The following is a 27,920-nucleotide window of genomic DNA, read 5'->3' on the forward strand; positions in this document are numbered from 1 at the left end:
TCACTGTCCAGATTTTTCTGCAATGAGAAGTTGAAAAGACATTATTTAAATAAAGTTACTCTGAAATTATTTTTATCAAATGCACATGTGTTTTTATATACACACATTATGTTTAAGTAGTTAATCTTGCAGAAACAGAAGTAATTTAGCAGCATAGCAATTGAGACGGGTCTTCTAAAATTCAATCCAGTTTTTAAAAGAACGTTTGTGAATACAAAGCTATCATCTCTGACAGATATTTTACTTCTCAATATATTAAGCACAACCTTCATTCTCATTCTTTCTCTTAGATCCCACCCATTTCTATAATTCAAAATAAAATCCACCGTTTCCAATATACAAACTGAAATAATCCACACTCATCTCAACAGACTCCACTTGAAGAGAAATGGAAACATCCTCGGAGAGGCCTGCTTCTCAGACAATAGTCTCCTTGAGGGTCTCCGACCAGGACACCAGCTCTTTACTGACAAATAGTAGCTGGTTTTAATAGAGGAACCAGTTCAGACCACAATTCACAGCAAATCCAAGCGTAAGCCACAGCGAGTACAAGCTGCATTGGAAGCAGTAGGAACAAAAACTCATGAGAGCTGGCAAAGCTTGTTCACAAACTGATGAGAATGGAAAAAGGAAAAACAGACACACACCTGGATCCAGATCTGTGGCCCCTGATACTCGAAATACGGCTAGTACAACATGAGATGTGTTATAAGCACAAAACCACAGCTTATAAAGACTAGTACCAAAAAGAGAAGGTAAAGTATTTCACTGATTGTTCATACTGATTACATGTTAAACTGTGAATATTTTGGACATATTGAGTGAAATACACATTAAAATTAGTCCACTTGAAAAAAAACTTTAATGAGGTTACTAGAAAAATTTTAATTAAATATATGGTTCAGATCATATTTACATAGGATAGTGCTGGCCTCTAGTGAAATTCAACAATCCCCCAAAGGCTGATCTTACTGGACATTCAGTCTCTGCAGGGTAAGTCTCAAACTCTGCAGCAAAAACAATTTAAAACAATATCTGAAAAAGTAAATAGCTAACTGTGGTGTTGGAGAAGACTCTTGAGAGTCCCTTGGACTACCTGGAGATAAAAATCCATCCTAAAGGAGATCAGTCCTGAATATTCATTAGAAGGACTTATGTTGAAGCTGAAACTCCAATCCTCTGGCCACCTGATGTGGAGAGTTGACTCATTGGAAAAGACCCTGATACTGGGAAAGACTGAAGGCAGAAGGGGACAGCAGATGATGAGATGGTTGGACAGCATCACTGAATCAATGGATATGAGTTTTAGCAAGCTCTGGGAGCTGATGATAGGGAAGCCTAGTGTGCTGCAGTCCACGAGGTCACAAAGAGTCAGACACAACTGAGCGACTGAACTGAACTGAGCTGTGGGGCTAAATGCAAAGATACAAGGGTGAGAAAAAATAGCCCAAGAACTATACCAAACCCTCAACAGGCTCCTAAAGCACTGCCAACCCCTTAGCAGGAAGGGCTGTGCACACAAAAGGCAAGTCTTGCTCACCGAGTTTGCTATACAAGCCTCAGTTTCCTCAACTATAAAACTACCCCAAGTCACAGCTACCTCCACCAGCTCCTACGAAGCACTTTATGAATCTCAGAGTCTCCCCAAAAGGTGATATATTTATGAAGTATAGGATATTGACTTGGCAAGTGGGTTACTGAAAACCACCTCAGCAGCAAAATCCAGGGTTCAGAAACTTACAATATGCAAAGTAATATTAGGATGTGACCACAGTCAGATCCATGGGAAGTCTCTATAAAATACTGACTTCAGAGTAAACACCAATGATAAGTTATATATCTTAAATAGTAACAGGTGGTGACTATACAGTATCCCTGGTGACTCAGACAGTAAAGAATGTGCCTGCAGTGCTGGAGACCTGGGTTGGATCCCTGGGTTGGGGAGATCCCCTGGAGAAGGGCATGGCAACCCACTCCAGTATTCTTGCCTGGAGAATCTCATGGACAGAGGAGCCTGGCAGGCTACAGTCCATGGGTTTGCAAAGAGTTACTCTTAATTTATACTTATATTTAATTTAAATTTTTAGTGAGATGTTTATAAACCCCTTTCCTAGAGAGAGGGGGCACTTCCAGCTCAGCATATACTGTGACTACAGAACCGCTGGCTTCTGCTCCTTCCCATCTGTGTCACCATAAAAAATATACATTTGATCTTGACCTCGGTTCCTGACACAGAACTCCTAAAATCCATTTTAAGCAACGGGGTGCTAGAAGCATCTTTTGCTCTCATATTTGGTCTTTGACCTTGGTTCCTGACACTGGAGCTTCTAACACCCTTGGCATCTCCTGAGTGATGAGTGTGTTTTGTAAGTTCATGAGGTGACTGGGGGCTGGAGGAGCCTAGACAACTTCAGGATGCACACTGGTCCCCAGAAAGACCAAGGAATGGTTAGAGGGTTGGAACTTCCATCTTCCCAACCTTCAGGGAGGGGAGAAAAGGCCAGAGATGGAGTTAATATTGGATCATGCCTACATGATAAAGCTTCCATAAAAATCCCTAAACTATGGGGTTCAGGGTTCACAGAGCCGTCGGGCTGGTGAACCCCAACATTCCAGGAGGGTGATGCAGCCGACCTCCTCAGAAAGGCAGGCCCCTGCACTGTGGACCCTCTGGATCCTTTATTATGTATGTCCCCTATAATAAACTGATAAATGTAAACAAACATGTTTCCCTGAGTTCTGTGAACCATTATAGCAAATTATGAAACCTGAGGAGGAGCTTGTGGGAACCTCTGAGTGGTACCCGGGTGGTCAGGCATACAGGTGTCAACCTGTAATTGACTTGCAATCAGCATCTGAATGATGGGCGGTCTTTACCACCCTTTCCTTCTCCCAGCTGCACGGTGAAAGGCTCTCCTTCTGCCTCTTCCTCTACTGCCTCCTCATGCCACAACTTCCCTCTTTTTCTAATAATATTTAACAGAAGAAATTAAATAACGCAAGTGATTCTTGTTCATAGAAACTCAAATTGTGTTTATCAAACGCATCTATTTACAAATCTATTTGTGTAGTTCTTTGCATCTTCCTGGTTACTACATCTTACCAATTATCTCATTAACGGGGCCTTTAATCCACGTTTTATTAATGTATTTTTATGAGGGTCACCATGTCACCTTTTCAAAAATTATCCTTTAACAAAACACTGAAGTTAACTTATGTACCTAGGAAAGTCCAGCAAGGAACACTGGGGGCTGAGTGAGGTCCACCTTACCCTCAGGAGCCCCTTGGGAGAACCTCCAGTGAGAGTTTCCAGCTGGGAAGGATGGGTCCGCTCTCTCCAGGGCTGGTGGGGTGAGAATCAAGTTACACGTGGTCCCACTTTTCACCCTAATCTGAACCTCCACGGTGGCCAAGTTCAATTCAGCCTGCATGAGAGACACTGTCCTTCTTGTCTGTGGTTTCAATTTTCCATTTCTATTATTTCGGTATAAATAGGCAAGCTGCCCTAGATTCTTTGTGAAGTAAGCATAGCATCCATATAATTGCATAGTATTTTAACTCTTTAGTAAACCCAATTACTTCAATGATTATGTGTATGGAGTTATTTTCAAAACATCCTTGTATTTTTTTAAAGACCCAATTCAGGGATCCTGGTTAAGTGTGATTACATCTGAAATACTCAACTAGACCAGCACCTTACTTTTATCCACCCATAAAAGAATCACTCCCCAATTCCATGCCCCTCAACTCTACCTACCAAGCAGAGAAGAAAGGTGAGTGGTGGAGATTTAAGAAGAGGGGGACAGAGGGCAGATATTTACATACATGTTGAAATTGTCCCTGTAACTCATAAATTGCTAGTGCAAATATGTGGGAAACAGAAGGGAGGTACCATCAGTTCAGTTCAGTTCAGTCGCTCAGTCGGTCTGACTCTTTGAAACCCCATGAACTGCAGCACGCCAGGCCTCCCTGTCCATCACCAACTCCCGGAGTTCACTCAAACTCACGTCCATCAAGTTGGTGATGCCATCCAGCCATCTCATCCTCTGTTGTCCCCTTCTCCTCCTGCCCCCAATCCCTCCCAGCATCAGAGTCTTTTCCAATGAGTCAACTCTTCGCATGAGGTGGCCAAAGTACTGGAGTTTCAGCTTTAGCATCATTCCTTCCAAAGAACACCCAGACTGATTTCCTTTAGAATGGACTGATTGGACCTCCTTGCAGTCCAAGAAACCCAAGAGTCTTCTCCAACACCACAGTTCAAAATCATCAATTCTTTGGCGCTCAGCTTTCTTCACAGTCCAACTCTCACATCTATACATGACCACTGGAAAAACCATAGCCCTGACTAGATGGACCTTTGTTGGCAAAGTAATATGTCTGCTTTTTAATATGCTATCTAGGTTGGTCATAACTTTACTGCCAAGGAATAAGCGTCTTTTAATTTTATGGCTGCAATCACCATCTGCAGTGATTTTGGACCCAAAAAAAATAAAGTCTGACACTGTTTCCACTGTTTCCCCATCTCTTTGCCATGAAGTGATGGGACCAGATGCCATGATCTTCGTCTTCTGAATGCTGAGCTTTAAGCCAACTTTTTCACTCTCCTCTTTCACTTTCATCAAGAGGCTCTTTAGTTCCTCTTTACTTTCTGCCATAAGGGTGGTGTCATCTGCATATCTAAGGTTAGTAATATTTCTCCTGGCAATCTTGATTCCAGCTTGTGCTTCTTCCAGCCCAGCATTTCTCATGATGTACTCTGCATAGAAGTTAAATAAGCAGGGTGACAATATACAGCCTTGACGTACTCCTTTTCCTTTTGGAACCAGTCTGTTGTTCCATGTCCAGTTCTAACTGTTGCTTCCTGACCTGCATACAGGTTTCTCAAGAGGCAGGTCAGGTGGTCTGGTATTCCCATCTCTTTGGGAATTTTCCACAATTTATTGTGATCCACACAGTCAAAGGCTTTGGCATAGTCAAGAAAGCAGAAATAAGATGTTTTTCTGGAACTCTCTTGCTTTTTCCATGATCCAGTGGATGTTGGCAATTTGATCTCTGGTTTCTCTGCCTTTTCTAAAACCAGCTTGAACATCTGAAGTTCACAGTTCACGTATTGCTGAAGCCCGGCTTGGAGACTTTTGAGCATTACTTTACTAACATGTGAGATGAGTGCAATTGTGTGGTAGTTTGAGCATTCTTTGGCATTGCCCTTCTTTGGGATTGGAATGAAAATTGACCTTTTCCAGTCCTGTGGCCACTGTTGAGTTTTCCAAATTTGCTGGCATATTGAGTGCAGCACCTTCACAGCATCATCTTTCAGGATTTGAAATAGCTCAACTAGAATTCCATCACCTCCACTAGCTTTGTTCATAGTGATGCTTTCTAAGGCCCACTTGACTTCACATTCCAGGATGTCTGGCTCTAGGTGAGTGATCATACCATCGTGATTATCTGGGTCGTGAAGCTCTTTTTTGTACAGTTCTTCTGTGTATTCTTGCCACCTCTTCTTAATATCTTCTGCTTCTGTTAGGTCCATACCATTTCTGTCCTTTATTGAGCCCATCTTTGCATGAAATGTTCCCTTGGTATCTCTGATTTTCTTGAAGAGATCTCTAGTCTTTCCCATTCTATTGTTTTCCTCTATTTCTTTGCATTGATCGCTGAGGAAGACTTTCTTATCTCTCCTGCTATTCTTTGGAACTGTGCATTCAGATGCTTATATCTTTCCTTTTCTCCTTTGCTTTTTGCTTCTCTTCTTTTCACAGCTATTTGTAAGGCCTCCCCAGATGGCCATTTTACTATAACCACTTCTTAAAACTGTGCTACAAAATATAACACTTCCCTTGTTAATCTTTTTAAGTGTAGAGTTCAGTGGCATTAAGTATATTCATGTGGTTGTGGAAAAGATCTCATCTTACAAATCTGAAACCCTGCACCCACTGAACAACTCTCCATTTGCCCCTCCCCACGGCCCCTGGTAACCACCATTCTGCTCTCTGTCTCCATCAACTTGACTTCACTTCAGACACTTCATTTTAGTGGAATCATACAGTATTCGTCTTTTTTGTGACTGCTACTGCTAAGTCACTTCAGTCGTGTCTGACTCTGTGCGACCCCATAGACGGCAGCCCACCAGGCTCCCCCGTCCCTGGGATTCTCCAGGCAAGAACATTGGAGTGGGTTGCCATTTCCTTCTCCAATGCAGGAAAGTGAAAAGTGAAAGTGAAGTCGCTCAGTCGGGTCCAACTCTTCGCGACCCCATGGACTGTAGCCTACCAGGCTCCTCCGCCCATGGGATTTTCCAGGCAAGAGTACTGGAGTGGGGGACTAGCATTTACTAATTAGCATGACATCCTTAGGGTTCATCTATGTTGTAGCATGTGCCAGAATTTCCTTTTTTTTTATAAGGTAAATAACAGTCCACTGTATGTACAGATTACATCTACTTTATCCATTCATCGGTCGATGAACACTTGGGTGTCTTCCATCTCTTGGCTATTGTGAATAAGGCTGCCATGAACATTGGCATGCAAATCTATTCAAGTCCAACTTTCAATTCTTCCAGATATAAATCCAGAAGTGGAACTGCTGGATCCCATGGTGACTCTATTTTCAATTTGTTCAGGAACTATAGCCATTTTTTACAGTGAGAAAATCAGGCAAGCCACTGAACCCCAACGTTACAGACTGGAGGAGTCACCAGTCCTTCCCTGAGCACAGCCTGGCTTCCACCACACTCACCAGCTCCCTCTACCTCAAGTGCAAGCAAAGTTCACCCTGAATTAACTAAGCATACACAGCAACTGTAAACAGAAATAACACTCAGCAGTAAAATGTGGAGTGGTTTAGAATGCACATCTTACCTAGTATGCTGAAATTCATCACTGCTTCCTTCAAAAGTCTTACTGAGTCCCACAGATCACTCTTGAAAAAAAAAAAAGTGAAATTCATGAGCACTTAACACACACTGGATATCAACATTCTCTAAGCACTGAGGTTTAAACAGGAATCAAACATGATTACCTCAGGATTGTTTATACAAAAAGTTACGCTCTGACTCCCTAGGTTGAAATCGATCCAAAATTTCTCTAATTTTTCATCTGCAGGTTTTCTCATCTGTAAGATATAATTTCAGCATTAATATGTGAAAGAGTCAAATGAAAATTCCACTGAAAACAGAACTTCTTTCCCTAGAACAATCCTACTTTAAGATTACAGGGTCTCCTATTGTCTCTCACTTCTGCAAAACAGGAAGAGGGTTTCAACTGTAATAGCTCACCTACTTCTGAAAAAACTCTATATACTTATAAAAACTCCATACTTAGCAACAGATGTTTAAATGTGTCAGATAACTATCCACACCATTTTTTTTTCTAGTGCAAGTCACAGAGGAAATAGTTCTCTGTGAAAGCAGTAACAGTCCACATGGCATATGGATAGGAACTTCTAGCAAGGAGGTGCGGTGATCAAATAAAAATGGTGGTTGGCTGTCTAACTTGCCACGTGTTGGAAGAAGGCTAAGACCTGAAGATTTCACGTTATCCTCATTTTCATTGATTACAGACACTCCTCCGTATCCATGGGTTCATTCAAACAAATGTGGATTGATTCAGAAAGTTCCAAAAAGCAAACCTTGATTTTTGCCACATGCTGGCAATTACTTACATAACATATTAACTTCTATGCAGAGTACATCATGAGAAACGCTGGACTGGAAGAAACACAAGCTGGAATCAAGATTGCTGGGAAAAATATCAATAACCTCAGATATGCAGATGACACTACCCTTATGGCAGAAAGTGAAGAGGAACTCAAAAACCTCTTGATGAAAGTGAAAGAGGAGAGTGAAAAAGTTGGCTTAAAGCTCAACATTCAGAAAACGAAGATCATGGCATCCGGTCCCACCACTTCATGGGAGCTAGATGGGGAAACAATGGAAACAGTGTCAGACTTTATTTTTCTGGGCTCCAAAATCACTGCAGATGGTGACTGCAGCCATGAAATTAAAAGATGCTTACTCCTTGGAAGGAAAGTTATGACCAACCTAGATAGCATATTCAAAATCAGAGACATTACTTTGCCAACAAAGGTCTGTCCAGTCAAGGCTATGGTTTTTCCAGTGGTCATGTATGGATGTGAGAGTTGGACTGTGAAGAAGGCTGAGCACCGAAGAATTGATGCTTTTGAACTGTGGTGTTGGAGAAGACTCTTGAGAGTCCCTTGGACTGCAAGGAGATCCAACCAGTCCATTCTGAAGGAGATCGGCCCTGGGATTTCTTTGGAAGGAATGATGCTAAAGCTGAAACTCCAGTACTTTGGCCACCTCATGCGAAGAGTTGACTCATTGGAAAAGACTCTGATGCTGGGAGGGATTGGGGGCAGGAGGAGAAGGGGACAACAGAGGATGAGATGGCTGGATGGCATCGCTGACCCAATGGACGTGAGTCTCAGTGAACTCCGGGAGTTGGTGATGGACAGGGAGGCCTGGCGTGCTGCGATTCATGGGGTCACAAAGACTTGGACATGACTGAGCAACTGATCTGATCTGATCTGATCTGATTGTATTAATATTTACAACTATTTGCACAGCATTTGCACTGTGTTAGGCACTGTAAGTAATCTAGAGGTGATTTAAAGTATGTGGGAGAGTGTGTGTTCATTGTATGCAAATACTAAGCTGTTTTAGATAAGGGACTTGGGTATCCACAGATTTTGGCATCCACAAGGGGTCCTGGGCCTGGCCCCCCATAGGTACCAAGAAATGATTGTATTACAAAATAAATACATGCTCTTAAAGAAAGGAGAAAGAAGGAAAGAAAGCTAGATTAAAACAGTACAGTACTTATGTGTGTGAATGTGTGTGTATGGTGCTTATAGAAAGAGTAAATATCTCCTTCTTTGTCCCCCAACTTCACAGAGGTCCCTTTTCATAGGAACCATTAACAATGCCTTTGTTTCTTCCCAGATATGTTAGACACGCTCAGCAAGCATATATAAAGTTTCTATTCCTCAGCAAGTGGGACAAACACTAGACTTACTATTCTCCCACTTGCTTCTCCAATAAACAGTATTTCTTGGCCAGCATTGCATCAGGCATGTCTACTTTTTATTAATGACAGCTACAGAGTTGAGCAAAGGTGTTAACATATGTCTGTGGCGTGGAAAGCCAATGTACGGACCCCCTACTGAAGCTGATGGAAATTTAGAAGTCCTAGAAAGAAGCAAGCAAGCAGGGACTGGAGTCCTCAGACAACCAGAAGGAAAAACAGACAGACCTGAGATGCAGGAACCAAGCTACCAAAATCAGTTCGAGAGAGAAAGAGTTTATCATGTAGTCATGATCTAACAGTTCAGCTCACAGAGGCCAAGAAGGGCGCGCTAGACCCAAAACAAAGAAAGGGTTAACTAAGACATTTAAGAGACATGATCCAGGAAACCTCAGTGAAGTCCAGGTCCAGAGACCTTTGAAAATTTTACCCAAAAAAAAAAACCTGAGATGGTGCAGGTTGGAGCACTTTTACATGAAGGATCTTGTTCCTCTAGGAGCCAAAGAAGAGGGTGAAAAGAGACTACACAATTTTGGACTATGAAGTACAAGGTAGAATGACCTAGAGAAAGGAGAGTGACCCCAGTTGCTGGGGACAGAGTGGGAGGCACTTACTGGAAGGAAAGAAGCAAGGGCCCTGCCCTGTTCCCTCCAATCCAGGTGTGAACAATGATGCCCATCACCAGGATAAAGTACGACAAGGTTCCTGTAACTGACCTTGTGAACAAAGTATATAAACTCAAAAATTCATTTATCAAGTAGTAACAGCAGGGCTCTTAAATAATAAGCTTCAGAGTTGAGGCCTCTAGGAAGAAAAGCAAGATTTCTTAAAAAAAAAACACACACACACCCTTCTGTGTAGCGAGAGCAGTTTGGCCTGATGTACATCTACCTATGGATCTCACTATATAGCACCCGACTTCACAGCCCCAAAGACAGACATACCTCATGCTCACCAGCAAAAGCAGCAGTGCATGGAAATGAATAGACCCTGCAAAACATCTCAGAATTAAAAAGTAAAATAAAATATGGATGGACCCCACACACAAGCTACAGACATTCTACAAACAAGCATGGATAACTAGGTGTGCTGTTAAGTCCCTTGGTACAAAGTATGGAAGAGGCTCTCAAAGCTGCAAATGGAGATCTATTACCGTGGGCAAAATTCACATCCCACCTGGCAGGTTACAGGCCAGGTTTTCCAGTACAATATACACCTCAACCCAGCTGCCTGGCAAGAGTCCTAAGGAAAGGAGTGAATTTAGCCAATATTTTCTCAAAGACTTAACTGTCCATAATATGTCTTTCTCTAGTTATCCTCAGACCTACAGGAAATCATTCTTCATAAAATCTCTCTGGAGGATATAATGTTACAACTGCTCTAAATCACAAATAAATATGTTAGACTGAATGAAACCATCTTACACACACACTAATGAATCGCTAGGCACAATGAGTCTTCTCTTCTGAGCGTTCTACTCAATGGATAACCCAGTGATGCCCAGTAAATTCTGTATTCTGTATTCTCCCCTAAAATAAAACAGATTCTAGATTTCTTAAAAAACATTAGACATTCAGTGATTTCTCTGGTAGGACGGGATAAGAATCTGCCTGCCAATGCAGGAGACACAGGTTCGATCCCTAGCCTGGGGAAGATCCTGCATGCCTTGGAACAGCTATGCCCATGAGCCACAACTACAGAAACCCATGCACCCCACGGCCTGCGTTCTGCAGCAAGAGAAACCACCCCAAGAGAAACCACCCCAAGAGAAACCCGTGCACCGCAATGAGGAGGAGCCCCCGCTTGTTGCAATTATAGAGAAAGCCCGCGTGCAGAAACAAAGACCCAGAGCAACCAAAAATCAAATAAAATTTTAAAAAGACATTCAGAAAAGAACTAGTTAATAAAGTAAAGCTCAGAGAAACGTCTTACCTTCTTTGGTCACCAAGTCTGTCATTTAGGTGATTGATAAACCGTCTACAATCCTTCAAAGTAAATAATGCAAACTTTTTGTTAAACAAACCAAGATATTCAATATATCTTTACCCTTTGCAGCATAACAGAGACCAGTGTTTGCTTCTACATTTTCAGGATCCAGTGACATCAAGACTCCATAAGGACTCATTATTAACCATGATAACTGTAACAGAACTTTGTATCAGAAAAAGGAGGCTCCAGGCTCAAGTTCTGAACCCCCAGCTGAGGAATACTTTATGTGCAATTATGTTTCCCTGGGTTAAAAGAGTGAACGAGAGGAATACCTCTTACTGATGATCTAGACTGTAATATTTGACTAACCCTTGGGCATCCATCTCCCCAGCACAAGCCAACCACAAACCCATAAAACTTATCAACTGGGGGTTTATCCTGGTGTATTTATCCACTGTCAATTTCCCTTATCAGCAGTTCTCTCTCCTGCTCCTCCCTGAAATCTCCCTCCTGCTATAGGTTCTAAGAATAAAGAATACGTCTAGAGTTCTCCTAATCAAAACCCATTAGGGAGGCAAACTTGCCAACCCCCAAATTCTAAAACTAGAGAAATACTGATCCAGGCGTTTTTCCCTCTTGTTGGCAGGGGATGTCTGTTGTGGTAAACAGTCCTCACGCTCCACGTCTACATTCAGCACTAAAGGGACACGGATGTGAGCCTTCCTCTAAAAGCAATTCCACTAAGAAATTGCTTTTCTGACGGAAAATGATTTGAGAAACAAGATAATTACTTTTGTTTTGCAAAACTGAAAGTGAAAAGTGAAAGTGAAGTCACTCAGTCGTGTCCGACTCTTTGTGACCCCATGGATTATACAGTGCATGGAATTCTCCAGGCCAGAAGACTGGAGTGGGTAGCCTATTCATTCTCCCGTGGATCTTCCTGACCCAGGAATCAAACTGGGGTCTTCTGCACTGCAAGCAGATTTTTTACCAACTGAGCTACCAGGGAAGCAGGTTACATGAAAGACACCAAAAATTATTGGCTTTTCTAGTGGCTCAGCTGGTAAAGAATCCGCCTGCAATGTGGGAGACTTGGGTTCGAACTCTGGGTTGGGAAGATCCCCTGGCAAAGAGAAAGGCTATCCACTCCAATATTCTGGCCTGGAAAATTCCATGGACTATATAGACCATGGGGTTGCAAAGAGCTGGACACGACTGAGCGGCTTTCACTTACTTCAAATTGCGGAGGTTGGAGGGCCCAGGTCATAACCACCCCACAATACTCCTCTGCCAGCAGAGCCCCCAGGCCAGCTTCAGCCTCCACCACCACCCCAGGTGCTCTCTGCAAGGCACATTCTTTTCTTCTCTGACTCTCCCTACCTGTCAAGGTTTGTTGAAAGTCACTTCCGGCTCCATGACATGGTCTCTGACTGGATCCATCAAATTCACACAGTTCTGTCTCCAGGCTGTCTCCTATAAAGATGTCCTAACTCTAAGCTGGTATTTGTTCCACACATACTCTATTTCTATTGTCCTCAACTTATTTTCACATAAGTGGGAAACAGGAAGCTTCAAAATGCCAACACAATCACACTCGAAGGAAAAAACCCTCCCCTAAGCCCAACATACACGAAGGCTCTGAGAAGTTGCTTCATGAATATTGATTAAATGGAATTTTCATGACCATAGATCTCACCGTCTCAAATTCTCGGTCGTTAATTTCTTTGAAAGCCTTAGCAATGGTGTCATCTTCAAACCACTGAGGGACAAAGTCCTCCCTGGATTTTCTGGTCGTCAATCTACACAATGCTTCACAAAGAGCCACCTGCTGGTCATAATCTAGAGATTAAAGACAGGGCAGACAGGGATGATTCTGGGCACCAAGCAAACGCAGCAACAAGGTCCACAGACCAGCATTTGCTCTAAGAAGCTCCAGCTTAGACGACTAGCACGTGGCTTCTAGTTTTAAGCAGCAAGCTGTATCCTGGAGCAATTATAATCATTTAAAGTGTGAACGTGTTAGTTGCTCAGTCGTGCCTGACCCTTTGGAACCCCATGGACTGCAGCCCGCCAGGCTCCTCTGTCTATGCAATTCTCCACGCAAGAATACAAGAGTGGGTTGCCATTCCCTTCTCTGGAGGATCTTCCCGACCTAGGGTTCAAACTCAGGTCTCCTGCATTGCAGGCAGATTCTTTACAATCTGAGCCACCAGGGAAGCCCCAATAATCATTTAAATTCATCTGTAAGAAATTTTAGGAGAAAAATCCAAACAATAGGTCAATAAGGAAACACTTTCTAAAAAAATTAAATGTTACTTCTGTATTCTGTATTTCAGATATATTAAAACATTCAAAACCAACTATGGCTAAGACTCATAGACATAGAGAACAAATTCGTGGTTACCAGTGGGAAGAGGGAAGGGGAGAGGGGCAAGATAGGAGTGAGGAAGTAGGAGGTACAAAGTATTGGGTATAAAATTAGCTATAAGGACATACTGCACAGCATGGGGAATACAGAAAGAATTTTACAGTAACTATAAACTGGGTATAACCTTTAAAAATTCTGAATTACTATATTGTATACCTGTAACTTATATAATATTATACATCAACTAGACCTCAATTAAAAAAAAAGGAGATTTTTTCCCCCCAGCCTTAAGAAATATTTCTACTATAACAAAATCTCAAGATAAACTATGGTTTTTCAGAGCAGATAAACAAAACTACATATCCCAACATATTTAAATATTAAACAATTTTAAAGGTAACAACCAAATAGCAACTGGATATGCAAACTTAAATTTGCAAAATAACAGTGTATGTTGCTTGTGGATATATGTATTAAAGTATAAACATATTCTTGAAAATGGAAAACAAGTCCAAGTCAAGGATTATCTCTACAGATAAAGAGGGGAATGGGATGGGAATTTGGACATGGGCCTTTACCTGTAACTCTGATTTACTTAAAAAAGAATTTGAAGCAAATGTGGAAAAATGATCAAATTTGACTCACTTCATTGGAGAGTAAAGGAATATTCATTAACTATTCTTTATGGTTTCAGCATGCTTAATGCTTCAATCATAAATTAAAAATAAAATTCTACTTCCTATTTTCAATTTGACCATACATTATTCCCCATAGTTCCAAGATGCTCATTAAACCCCCCCATGTCCAGTATTTAATATTCTCATATTTAAAATTCTAAATGCTTCTTACCACCCACAGTCAAGATTGTCCTTGCAAGGTCTTTCCTGAAATATTTAGATAAATTTCATTTTACTGGGATGAACATAAATAAGTAAAACTTTAATACATTGGCATTAAAATTTTAAACCGAGATGTATATTTTTTTTAAGTATTTCAAACTCATTATCAGAATGTCCTCAATGTCAAGAACATATTTTTATGGGAAAAGTCTCAAATTTATATATTGACTTAAATATACTTTTTTAAAGAGAAACTAGAACTACTACACATTATGAGATTCTAGTTCTTCTATAAATGAGTTTGATCCTCTCCAGACAATTCATCAAATGCTAAGATTCTGGAATTCTATAATCACCTCACCACCCTGTGAAGATATATATTCTTTATTATTATTATTACATAGCTTGACCCTGGAAGAAACGATACAGCAGGTGCTGTGGGTCTTTCCTATTGCTGTTTGGAATCAATTTTTAAAACTGATAAAGTTACAGATGTAATGGGGTTATCGCATTACTGTAACCACCAGAGATTCCCAAACTTCATGTTCATTTAAGAATTTCAATTAAATGCTGACAAGGGTGATGCAGATCTTTTTTAATGTCATAACTCCAAAGCTAAAGAATGGATTTTAGAAATCTTGTAATAGTTCAGTTTCTCATAATAAATGGATGGATTTGTCACAATTTAATAGAAGTCTTAGAATGGTCTTATCAAGAGTTCTACTTAATTTTATGTTTGCAGGTTTTACATTTAACTAGAAATGCAGAACATTCCAGATGAGAACATGCAAACGTTAAGACAGGACCATTGCATTAGTCTGAAAACTGAGCAGAGACCATCAGGTCGACTTCTCTCCAGATCTAAACACATGACTAAGGGTAATAATTAAACTAACGTATTCAAAGAAACTCAGCAGGAAAAATTCAGAGGAAACACTATCCTGCAAAGAGTTAAACAGACAAACACGGTGAGCTCCACAGTCACCAATCACCTTTTTCAGGTCTGTGCTGTGCATAGTTGCTCAGTCGTGTCTGACTCTTTGTGACCCCATGGACTGTGGCCCACCAGGCTCCTCTGTCCATGGGGATTCTCCAGGCAAGAATACTGGAGTAGGTTGCCATGCCCTCCTCCAGGGGATCTTCCCAACTCAGGGATCGAACCCATGTCTCCTGCATTGCAGGTGGATCCTTTACCATCTGAGCCACCAGGGAAGCCCACACTGTGATAAACTGGATCCCCTCCTCTTGCAGGCATGGCTGCGTGTCACGTGAACAACGGAGGGCCATAATGATGTCTCCGATGCTGACTGGTGCTCAGCACACAGTCACAGGTTCAGGCTGATATCTCTAAACAAGGTACTAGTGTTGCTTCCCATGGTCAACACGACCACCTTACCTCCAAATTTCAATGTCCCAGGAACCATGTAACTGTGAGTGTGTCACCAAAACCCCCAAAATCCATCCCGTGGAAAGTGCATTGCTGTACTGGGACAGCTAACAGCTGGTAACCTGTGAGTATCTGCTGTCTACCAGGTGATATGCTAATCGCTTTCAATGGATTGCCTGATTCGGCCTGCACTCTATCAATCAGGTATTAATCTTGGTTCCACTTTACAGGTGAGCAGACTGAGGTGTAGTGAGTTAAGACCGTGGTCTTAACCAGTGAACAACCAGTGTAAGTGGAGAAACCAGGATTGTATCTCCCATGAGTTGCTAATTCAGTTCACATTCACAGTGAAAAATAATCTAAAGCCTGAGAAAGTATTTCACCTCACAAATGTGATAGAACCAAAAAAAAAAAAAAAAAAAACCACCACCGCAAACACCTAAACAGAACAAAGACTGCCTGTGTGTTAGTTGCCTAGTTGTGTCTGGCTCTTTGTGACCCCATGGACTGTAGCCCATCAGACTCCTCTGTCCATGGGATTCTCCAGACGAGAATCCTGGAGTGGGTTGCCATGCCCTTCTCCAGGGGATCTTCCTGACCCAGGGATCCATCCCAGGTCTCCTGCATTGCAGGCAGATTCTTTACCATCTGAGCTACCAGGGAAGCACAACAGATTGGGGTAGTACAGTTCAGAGATTTTGCCCCTACATCACCACCAGATCAGGTCAAGGTCACGTACATAAGACGACAGGGACCTTCCAACAAGAGGAGCCGTTTTCTCTCTTCCCGAGGTACAGCTTGCAGAATGCCGTTCAAGGTCCTCAGTGCCTGTTGGGAGTTGGGAAAGGTTTTCAGAGGAAGAAACAAAAGACAGGACTAGGCACAAACTTCTCCACGGGGCCCAGGGCAGCTGCTGTCAGCAACTCACCTCCCGTTGGATCAAAGGATTTACAGCTTCTTCTGTCACTAGAAATCCCAAGGTAAATATGAAGGAATTCAACATCTGAATTTTCCCTGAAAGCAGAATTTTCGAAGAATCACATTGATGCTAAAAAAAAAAAAAAAAAAAGAATAAGGAAATGATTGTACACAGCAGGAGTGGCAAAGGGTGAAAAGCCATGGGCAGCAAATGTTTCCGAAACTATCTAGGCTGGATAAGGGACACATGCTAGCCTACTGCAAGTTCTAGAAAGCCCCAGGCCACAGTAGATCTGCAGGGCTTTTGTTGTTGTTCAGTCGCTAAGTCGCGTCAGACTCTCTGCGACCCCATGAACTGCAGCACGCCAGGCTTCCTTGTCCTGCATGACCTGGACGCCCATGGAGAGAAACAGCAGCAGTGCCTGCAGAGTCTGACTGTGATCATTGCATCTCAGGCAAAGCTGCTTTGGTATCCAGAGTGAGCAACGTGCAAGGGCGGCTCCTGAACACAGTTTCCCACTGTTTCCATGCATTTCTCACATTTGTGTATTTTATGAAAGTCTTAGGCGGCTTCCCTGGTGGCTCAGACAGTAAAGAATCTGCCTGCAATAGGGAAGACCCAGGTTCGATACCTGGATCAGGAAGACACCCTGGAGATGGGAATGGCAACCCACTCCAGGATTCTTGCCTGGAGAATCCCATGGACAGAGGAGCCTGGCAGACTATGATCCATGGGGTCGCAAAGAGTCGGACACAACTGAGCGACTAAGTACAGCACAGCACATTCACTGCAGAATGTAGTGTGAATTTAGTAGTAGCTTTTCAAAAGGATGAAAAAGATGGAAAATAGGGAGAGGACATAAAATGTCCCCGATATCTATCCATCTTTGTTTTCTTTATTTTGAAGTGGAGGATAATTGCTTTACAGTGTTGTGTTGGTTTCTGGCATACAACATCGTGAATTAGCCGTAAGTATACATGGCACAAATTAGCACAAATTAGCCCCTCCCTCTTTACCTCCCCCACCCAAACCCACCATCTTTGAATGCATGGTTTCATAATTCAAAATGTGGAATTACCTTTAACGTGAGCCTAAGCTGAACAATATCACCCTAACATCCAAATAATCTACCTTTTGTGCTCTTGAAAGACAGAGAGAGGCACAGAATTGATTTTAAGTTAAATCAGTATTAGGTAATTTTGCTGGTTTGGATGATAAAAGTGGCTGTCCATCCCCAACCAGAACTGAATGATCAAATGGTGGTAAAAATGAAGTCGCTCAGTCGTGTCTGACTCTTTGCGACCCCATGGACTGTAGCCTACCAGACTCCTCTGTCCATGGGATTTTCCAGGCAATAGTACTGGAGTGGATTGCCATTTCCTTCTCCAGCAGATCTTCCCAACCCAGGGATCGAATCTGGGTCTGCCACATTGTAGACAGACACTTTACCGTCTGAGCCACCAGGGAAGTAAATGGTGGTAGAAGCAGCGAAATAAAGATGCACCAGAGGTGAACGAGGCACACTTTATGGCAAAATTCGCTGCAGCACCACCATCTGACTGCCATAAAACAGTCAGTTAATCCAAATATAATAGTTAAACCCACAGCACTTTTACATATCATTTAGATAAATATTCTTCTCTATTCAAGAATATTCTAGTAATGAGAGGTCAAAGGCCAATTAGTAGTAAATAATACACTTACCTTGACTACTACTTCTGGAAATAATCTAATGAAAAGAAAAAGTAAAACTTCTATTATTTTTTAAAAGCATTATCAACTGTAACATTAATGTATTAAGGCTGATAATTCTCTAACAGGCAGAAGTTGACTTTAATTACCATAGAAAAAAATTATAGAGAAATCCTATTTGACCTTCAATCCACTTTATTAAAATCAGCCTATTACCTCCAATCAGGTGAACAACATATTTGAAAATAAATCACCTTATTTTTCTATAACATTGGTTACACGTACTGTTTGTTACTATTTCATATAACATTTCTAATAATAAAATACGAGTCTTTTAGTAAAATCCACTTCTTGGAAAAACACAAGCTTTATAAACCACCTGAAGATTCCTGCAAATTACCAACGGTATCTGCTCAGTAAAGCACCCGTCCTTATCCTTACCAAGGCTGTGTCAAAAAAGTCTTCCGTCACGTTCTTCAGAGATGTGTCTGAGGCTAGGTCTGCCATGGTCAGAAATCCCACTGTTCTTTCAAACCAGGAAACCATGTACACAATAAAAGAAATACTTATACAACCTCTAGGACTAAATCACTACTCCCCATTCATTAAAATTTCACAACTCTATCATTTTAAAGACCTCTTTCCATTCCCTGTCATTTCGATTAGGTCTAGTCCTGAAGTCTTCATCTAGACCACTCCAGAATGGACTCAGACCACTACAGAGCTGCAGTAAGTTCTCAGATACCAGCAAGAACTGGAGACTTTGCCAGGATCATCCACACCAGAAAGCCTTATAAAGGGGCTAGTGAGTGGCCAAGAGAACGCAGGAGAAATTCCTCATTCCTGTAACCTCGGAGATTACAGAAAACAAGCCATCCAATATCAAAGGACAGCAGATTCCAGAGAGCTCTCCAGAAGTGGGCCAGTGCAGGACACAGGCCCGACCACCTTCCTTCCTTTTTTCTGCCAGAAGCTTCCAGCTAATTGGAGATCCCCACCCCTCACCACTGCCTCCCACCCCATAGGAACATCTATCTAAGTTCATATTACATCGCTAGAATTGGTGTGCTTTAATTAACTTATATAAACCTCCCTGCTCTGTGTGTGTGCTCAGATGCTCAGTCATCTCCAACTCTTTGCAACCCCACAGACTGAGCACACCAGGCTCCTCTGTCCATGGAATTCTCCAGGCAAGAATACTAGAGTGGGTTGCCATTTCCTTCTCCAGGAGATCTTCCCAACCCAGGGATCAAACCCGTGTCTCCTGCATGGGCAGGCAGATTCTTTACCTCTGAGCCACCTGGGAAGCCCATAAACCTCTCTAGAATATATTTATTCAATAAAGCGAAGGCCATCTTTGGATGTTTTTTGCAGAGACTAGACACTCTTATAAAAAAAAAGAAAGAAAGAAAGAAAATCTTGGCATGCACAATCAGAAATCAGTTGAACAAGAAGTTGGTGACATGAGTTTGTGATGAGAAACTCTTATAGGAGTGGGGCCTTGGAAACTCTCCACTTTAGAGTCAAGAACCCGAGGTACCATCCGAAGGCCACAGATGAGCCCATCAGCTCCCAATCTTGGCTGCACATTAGGAAATCCTGAGGAGCTTTAAAATGCCCTCATGAGTGAGACCACTGCAGACCCAGTAAATCAGAATCTCTGGCAATGGGACCCTCACATGATGTCTCAAAGCTCTTTAGGCAATTCTAAGGTACAGTGAGGTTTGGAAGCTCTATTAAGTTCCAGGTGATTTTCTTTTATCTCAAATCAGACAAATATTTGCATTTGATTGAATCATCCACCTCCTAAAGCAAACTTTTCTCCAACAGTCCATGGAAGAAATGTCCCAGAGGTCAGTGGGGTAGGGGATAAATTGAGACTGATCTATACATGGCACTATTAATATATATATATAACAGATAAATAATAACTTGTTGTATAGTACAGGGAACTCTACTCAACACTCTAGTGGCCTACATGGGGAAAGAAATCCTAACAAGTGGATATACGTATAACTGATCCACTTGGCTATATACCTGAAACTAACACGACACTGTGAATCAGCTACTCTCTAATAAAAAATTTTTTAAGTGTTCCTCTACAAGCAGAACTCACTGCTAAGGCACTTTTTTCTCCCTCCCTATACTCATGCTCAAAATTCTATGCTTTTAAATACATTTCTGTCACTATCCCCCCAAATCCTGTCCCCCTCCCCAGCTCATCAAAATCCACTGAGTATAGATTTAGAAAGCTGGGCAAAATGCCACATTATTTGATCAAAACCTGGACTAGGAATTCACTCTGAAGGCATCTCTGTGCCAAGATTAAGCGTAATAACTGTTACACCAGCTGCCCCTACAGCTGTGTCATTACCAGAAATCAGACAGATAATTATTGACGGGTGCAATAGCTCTTACTCGTGACACATATAGCAAAGGAGAAGTCACTCAGTCCTCCTGAATCTTCAAGTACAGGGCCAAACTTGCTTCTCTCTGTAGGAAATTCTTCTATGGTGAACCACCTTCCAGCACACTTTATGTTGAGCCTGTGAGCCCAGTGGGCTTTAGAAGTATAAAATCTGGTACCCCCCTCCGCTCTGATAATATCAACCTACACAAATTAACACTACGTGCTTTACAAGGTGTTAACTTATGGCTGTGGCATTTACATCACCAGCTAGAAGTCTAACAGAATGTGGAAATTCCTATTTGGTTTCAAAACTCCAGTGGAGACTTGATCTGACACTTTTCAACCCTTGGGAAGGCATTCTGAAGTCTAAATATAGATTTCAGTTCAGAGCAGATCCCAATTCATCCCCCCAAGTAAGCTTCAGCTTCCAAGGTACCTTGGGACACCCTGCTCCATTCCTTTGGAGTTTGGCTGTTTGTCCCTGCTTCATATTACCTGCATAAGTAAGTATATCAGGGAGCTGTTGCTTAGTCACTCAGTCATGTCCAACTCTTTTAGACCCCATGGACTATAGGCCTCCAGGCTCTTCTGTCCATGGGATTGCCCAGGCAAGAATACTGGAGTAGGTTGCCAGTTCCTTCTACAGGGGATCAGAGAGTTGGGTGGGGCTAAAATCAATATGAAATACACGTGTTAATATTTTTCTCTTTATGATATATATATACACACACACACAAACACACTACCATGTGTAAATAGATGGCTAGTGGGAAGCTGCTGTATGGCACAGGGAGCTCAGCTCAGTGCTCTGTGATGACCTAGACAAGTGGGATGAGGGGTGAGGTGGGAGGGAGGTCTGGGAGGGAGGGGATATATGTACATATATAGCTGATCAGTCCTGAATGTTCACTGGAAGGACTGATGTTGAAGCTGAAACTCTAATACTTTGGCCACCTGATGGGAAGAACTGACTCACTGGAAAAGACCCTGATGCTGGAAAGGATTGAAGGCAGGAGGAGAAGGGGACGACAGAGGATGAGATGGTTGGATGGCATCACCGACTCAATGGACATGAGTTTGAGTGAACTCCAGGAGTTGGTGATGGACAGGGAGGCCTGGCGTGCTGTAGTCCATGGGGTTGCAAAGAGTCGGACACTACTGAGCAACTGAACTGATAGCTGATTTACTTTGCTATACAGCAGAAACTAACAACACTATAAACAATTATACCCCATTAAAAAAATGAAATACACGACTTGCATTAAGTACAGCCCTTAGATTTCCACTCCATCCTGCAGGCCTCCCTCTACACACCAGCCGCTAACACTTTTATAGTCCCCGAGAGAAGTTAGGAAAACCTGGAGTTAACTCTCCCCCCGCCATGGAGGGGCAGCCCCATGATTATATGCATTTTAAAGTGAAAAAGGACAGACACATCTCCTTGGCCTAACCCGATCTTGATAAACTTGAGATGTAAGTACCTGCAGAGGGTAAGTAGAGATTTTATTGCCAGCTCTGTCACCCTTCTGTCCCCTACCTACCCTCATGTCCTCATCAACAATCAAGCTCAGGGCTGCAAATCTTATCATGAAAAAAAAACAAAACAAAACCAAAAAACGTGCAACAAGAGACTGGGAAAACTGCTTTGCTTCCAGATGCCATTATCAAAGGCACACACGATGTTACCTTCTGATTAAAAAATAGAACTGTGTAATTTGGGTGACCTAGAATAAGCAACAGAGAAAGCAATGGCACCCCACTCCAGTACTTTTGCCTGGAAAATCCCATGGATGGAGAAGCCTGGTAGGCTGCAGTCTGTGAGGTTGCTAAGAGTCAGACACGACTGAGCAACTTCACTTTCACTTTTCACTTTCATGCATTGGAGAAGGAAATGGCAACCCACTCCAGTGTTCTTGCCTGGAGAATCCCAGGGACGGGGGACCCTGGTGGGAAGCCATCTATGGGGTTGATAGAGTAGGACACGACTGAGCGACTTCACTTTCACTTTTCACTTTCATGCATTGGAAAAGGAAATGGCAACCCACTCCAGTATTCTTGCCTGGAGAATCCCAGGGATGGGGGAGCCTGGTGGGAGGCCATCTATGGGGTCGCACAGAGTTGGACACAACTGAAGCAACTTAGCAGCAGCAGTAGCCGCAGAATAAGCAAAAGATACTTTTGCCATGTGTTTTTTCAGATTTAACTAGGCTTTTAGGAAGTTGAAAAAGTGGCCTGTGGCAAAGGATAAACTGATCATTTATCTAGGTCCAATCTTGTTACTGGAAAAGACCCTGATGCTGGAAAGACTGAAGATAGGAGAAGGGGATTGACAGAAGATGATGGTTGGGTGGCATCACTGACTTGATGGATATGAATCTGAGCAAACTCTGGGAGATGGTGAAGGACAGGGAAGTGTGGAGTGCTGCAGTCCATGGGGTTGCAAAGAGTTGGATGTGACTGAGTAAATGAACAACAACAACAATCTTGTTAATAAAGTATATTGAAATAGTTATAAAGCTTTTGGGGGAGGGGTGTAATAGTCCACTCTCTTCATTCTATATTTAAGCTAAATTCACTGAAATAATAAAATCATACTATTACTGCATTGACTTGTCAAGGGGAGGAGAGGTTGTGTCTTATTCCTGTGCACTCCCCAAGTGTCCTGTCCATCCCACATATCAGGAAACACGTGGAACTTCAGTTTTGATTGGATATAGGCAACAAGCCCTGGCAGCAATTCCTTTTCAAATCTGACTTCAAAGGAATATAAAATACCAAACTGGGTAACTGAATCCTCTCTTGTTCTTTAAATTATCCAAATCCACACAAAATTAAAAGATGACACTTATCTTTGGGATCAGACCCTGCTTAATCAGTAAAGGCTCATCTTCTTTGAGGCCATCAATGAAGAATCGCTGGATACATTTCAGCAACAGAGAAACACGCTGGAATTCATTTTTATCCAGTTCCTTGGGATGAGACCAGGCCAAGTTAAAAACCTTACACAGTTACACATTGGTACTCTGATTACAAAACAAACAAAACTCACTTGCCTTATTTATTGATCTGTCGAGAAGGCGTAATAAAAGATTGTTATATCTTTGAGGAACATGGCGCTGTTCCTGAAAATATTCTTTGATTTTCTGAAATCCTTCATCATGGAATGCATTAGTAATAAGCGATTGAAGCTGGAAAGTTGACAGTTTGAAAATTACTCTTTTTCCCGAAGAATAATTATTTCATAGTGATATTTCTAACAAGTGTTATCAATAACAATTCAGTGCAGAAAAATTCAGTGCCGAAAAAGAGGGTAAGAATAGAGAGTTATATCTTGAACAGTAACCATGCAGGCAATGATTTTGGGGGCTTAAGACAGTAGTTTGCAAAACCACCACCAGCACAGCACGGATGTCACTGGGGCACGTGTTAGGAGTCAGAAACTCTGGGAGCAGGGCCCTTCAGGTGATTCTCAGTATGCAAAAGTCTGAGAACCACTGACTTACGGAAAACCACACCTGAATTACAGATATCTGTGGGCAGAGACTTTATCCCCAGTGATGTTAGAAACTCTAAAACACTACAAAATGCATGCCTATTATCACTCATTAAGTTATATACATGATATTAACAGGAGAAAACGAATTCAACAAATAGTTACATTTAAGGGAACTAATACACACAAATTGCTATGATGAATGAAATTGAACTTTTCTGCCTGAAAGTTAGTCAGTCAAGACCTATCTCTATATGTGTGTCTCTGTATGTGTGCTTGAATAAGATATATTCTTAAATATCTGTACTATAAAAGATATGATTTCTTCTTTAATCAAGAAAAACCCAGTCCAATCCTATAGGCTAACTTACAGTATTTTAATGAATCATTTTACTATATCTAGCCTGAAATTCCATCTATTCCTAGTATTGATTTAAATGAGGAGAGAGCATTTGAAATTAAACATTTAAACAGAATTTAAGTTATCATATATTAATAGTAAGTTTTTTTGAACCAAGGGGGTTTAGGCGTTCTGCAGATATTCTAATTTACTCCTCGCCACTGATCTAGGTGTTAGACTCTCTATCTGGGGATAATAATACAAGGCTGGGAAAGGTTAAGAACGTGTATAAGATCACCCAGCTGGGACTCACGTTCAGATTCTCTGACTCAACAGTCAGGCTTCTTCCTACTTGCAGCTTCTCTATACTCAGAACAAATCCAAACCCTTTGCCTTGGTCTGTAGGGCTCTGCATGATTTGATCTGTCAGCATATCCTGTCTCACTTCCCTTCTGAGTCCCAGAATAAGTCAAGCTCTTCCTGGCCTCAGGGCCTTTGCACTGGCTATGCCATGCCTGGACTGCTTCTCCCCACCACGTACCATTCTGGCTCCTTGTCACCCCTCAGTTCTCAGCTTTAGTATCACCTTTTCAGGGAGGTCTTCTGGACCTTATCTAAAGTTGCATGCATGTGCGTGCGTGCGTGCGTGCTCAGTGGTGTCCAACTCTTTTCGACCCCATGGACTATAGCCCACCAGGCTCCTCTGTCCATAGAATTCTCCAGACAAGAATACTGGAGTGGGTTGCCATTTTCTACTCCAGAGGATCTTCCTGACCCAGAGATTGAACCCAAGTCTCTTGCGTCTCCTGCATTGGCAGGTGGATTCTTTACCACTGCACCACCTAGGAAGCCCCTATAAAGTCAGTCAAGTGCAATTATTCTCCATCACAACATCTGTTTCATTTTCTTCCTACTGTCTTACTTTTGTCCTTATTCTGTCTCTTTGGCTCTCTGCCAGGCTGAAAGTTCTAGGAGAGCCAGTATTGTGACTATTTTGTTCAATACTGTCTACCTCCACCTAGAATAGTACAACGGAATGGCCTAGATTAGGATATTAGTAGGGTAATCAAAGAGATGGTGATAAGTTGATGCAGATTAGAAAAGTAGAAAAGGACTTCTCAGGCTTGAAGAACTGGAGGAAGGAAACAGAACAAGACAGCACACACGCAGAACACAAACTCGATCTTTACAGAGAAAGCATCCCGGGGCAGTCCACTCTCGTCCTTTTCCTGAACGGGCTGCAAAGGACCTTCGTTCTCCTGTGTACAAAACACATTAAAAAAATTTTTTTATTTCAAAGAAATGCACTAAGTTTTAAAAAGAAATAAGGTTTATATTATTTTCCTGAACAAGCTTTCTTCATTCACGCCACTGACTATAGGTCTAAGAAAACTATGACTTAGAAGAAAGCCCAAAAGCTTTATCCAACGCTCTTTAACACTTATGACAAATACAAACTACCGCAAGAAACAAAGTAAATATCATTGTAATAAATGACCACATAAAATAAATTTAAACTCTATAGCAGCAACTATAATAAAAAGAAAGGAAGGAAGAAAGAAAAGGCTTTGAATTAATGAACCATTTTCAGAATGAGAGCTTGTAAAATAAAGTTTTCTAAAGCGAGTTTCAAGCCCAGTCATGAGCTTAAGCTTTATATTTCTGACTTGCATGAATTTTAAATGTGACTCTAGGACTTACTCTTGCCTGGAAAATCCCATGGATGGAGGAGCCTGGTGGGCTGCAGTCCATGGGGTCCCTAGGAGTCGGACAGACTCAGCGACTTCACTTTCACTTTTCAGTTTCATGCATTGGAGAAGGAAATGGCAACCCACTCCAGTGTTCTTGCCTGGAGAATCCCAAGGGACGGGGGAGCCTGGTGGGCTGCCGTCTATGGGGTCGCACACTGAAGCGACTTAGCAGTAGCTAGGACTTAAAACTGAAACTTCAAGGATCAAAACAGCAACAAGAAAACTTACTAAACATTGGGTTGTTGCACATTTTCTTCAAGAAGTGATTCCTGGATTACCAACCTAGTTTTCACAAACACGCTAAACAACGGCATCTCACCTGCTCCCGACAATTAAAGAATAACTTAAAAAAATTTTTTTAATCTCTCTCCCAAAGAGGTTGTTTAAAAAAAAAAATCTAGCTTGGGTTAACAGTCCTTTGTGTACTGGACAAACTCCTTAAATGTCAACATATTTTACAATAATATTATTTATAAATGGGGGGGGTGAATTCAAAGACTCAAATCCAGGCTTGTTTTTTCCACCAACAGTGTATTCAAGAAGAGGAATGAGGGAAAGTACCAACCCACCTTGCCCTCTCCAAACCCTGGGCGGCGGGGCTAACAGAAGCCCCAGAATCTTGGGGCCTGGGTAGGTTTGCGTCCTTGCACTTTCCACGAAACAGGAAAAACGGGCTGGGAAAACATCCCGAGCATCTCAAAAAGAACAACATCGTTGCCTTCGGACATTAATTCTCCAATTCCCCCTTCCCCAAACGCTTTACTGACGAGGGACCAGAAGTTTCTATTCTACCTTACGGTCTCCCTGAAAGCGACCAATAAGCTCCCAGCAACCCTAAGAACGGTGAAGCGCCGCAGCGCCCCTGCGAAGGGCCGGGGGCACGCCAGGCTTCCCAGGGCGCAGTGGTAAAGAATCCGCCTGCCAATGCGGGAGACACCGGTTCGATCCTTGTGTCAGGAAGATCCCCCAGAGAAGGAACTGGCAACCCACTCCAGTATTCTTGCCTGGAGAATCCCATAGACAGAGGAGCCTGGCGGGGCTACAGAAGCAGAGTCGGTCACGACTGAGCAACCGGAGCATTCTGGGCGAGCACGCCAGGCTCGGAGCCCAGAGCCCGACGGACGTGAGCCCTCGCGTCCCCCTGGAACGGTGGAGAGGGGGCCGGGGTTCTACGGTGCTCGGGTCCCCCCGAGGCCACTCACCTCCCCCATCCCGAGGCTCAGGCAGGACGCCACGTACCCGAACCAGGGCGCACGCCGGGAGCCGGACGCGCCGCGCTCGGCCTCCTGGGTTCCGCCGGCGAGGGCTGGGGTAAGCCACGGCTCCCGGACGCCAAGCTCCGCCCCAAACTCTAATTAATCATCCCGCCCCTGAAAACCGAGCAGAGTCCCGTGATTGAGAAGCGTGTTGAGAAACGCTGGCATGTTAACTAGGAATCAAGGTAAGGCCACCTGGGCGCACGCAAGCGCACCTTAAGAAAAAGCGATTTCTCCAGGGATGAAAACATGTCAATTAACAGACTTTAAAAGGGAAGTTCTAAGCTGATAGGCGCACCCTGTGCTGAAGCCGCAGTTTTCTCTCCACCTTTAAACAGATAGCAGAGCTGGTTTCGATCCACTGATATTAACAGACTGAAGCCGAACTTTCCCCATAGGAACCAGATTTGTACCCGAAACTGTGACTTTAAAAAGAAAGCGTTTTAAAATATACACACCTCGCTGTGCTCAGTCAAAATAAAATAAACATTT

At 42.5% G+C, this 27,920-nt stretch overlaps 1 protein-coding gene across 11 annotated transcripts in view; it reads right to left on the bottom strand.

Annotated features, from left to right (window-relative positions):
- Positions 1-27,506, bottom strand: part of SYCP2L (synaptonemal complex protein 2 like) — a 70,614-nt gene extending 43,108 nt beyond the window's left edge. For 5 of the 11 annotated variants that reach the window (XR_015152559.1, XR_015152558.1, XR_015152560.1 and 2 more), the window contains exons 1-13: positions 27,375-27,506; positions 25,612-25,680; positions 23,642-23,776; positions 23,436-23,557; positions 18,191-18,213; positions 16,496-16,581; positions 16,307-16,395; positions 14,191-14,225; positions 12,670-12,812; positions 10,977-11,029; positions 9,989-10,034; positions 7,021-7,113; positions 6,861-6,921 (exon numbers count right to left, since the gene is read on the bottom strand). Coding sequence is in view for 3 of the 11 variants with exons in the window: in XM_086370326.1 (XP_086226452.1) it covers positions 6,861-6,921; positions 7,021-7,113; positions 9,989-10,034; positions 10,977-11,029; positions 12,670-12,812; positions 14,191-14,225; positions 16,307-16,395; positions 16,496-16,581; positions 18,191-18,213; positions 23,436-23,557; positions 23,642-23,776; positions 25,612-25,680; positions 27,375-27,383 (964 nt within the window). In the remaining 8 variants the exon portion in view is untranslated. Of the gene's footprint in view, positions 1-6,860; positions 6,922-7,020; positions 7,114-7,662; positions 7,918-9,988; positions 10,035-10,976; positions 11,030-12,353; positions 12,477-12,669; positions 12,813-14,190; positions 14,226-16,306; positions 16,396-16,495; positions 16,582-18,190; positions 18,216-18,619; positions 19,176-23,435; positions 23,558-23,641; positions 23,777-25,611; positions 25,681-27,374 lie in introns of those variants that run through there. The other 6 variants (XR_015152563.1, XR_015152564.1, XM_086370328.1 and 3 more) reach the window with 4 other exon arrangements.
- Between the last annotated feature and the right edge of the window lie 414 nt (positions 27,507-27,920).

This window comes from Bos grunniens, chromosome 23 (assembly GCF_055505025.1).
Source record: "Bos grunniens cultivar Pamir isolate PY7600 chromosome 23, Bosgru_T2T1.0, whole genome shotgun sequence".
Classification (NCBI taxonomy): Eukaryota; Metazoa; Chordata; class Mammalia; order Artiodactyla; family Bovidae; genus Bos; species Bos grunniens.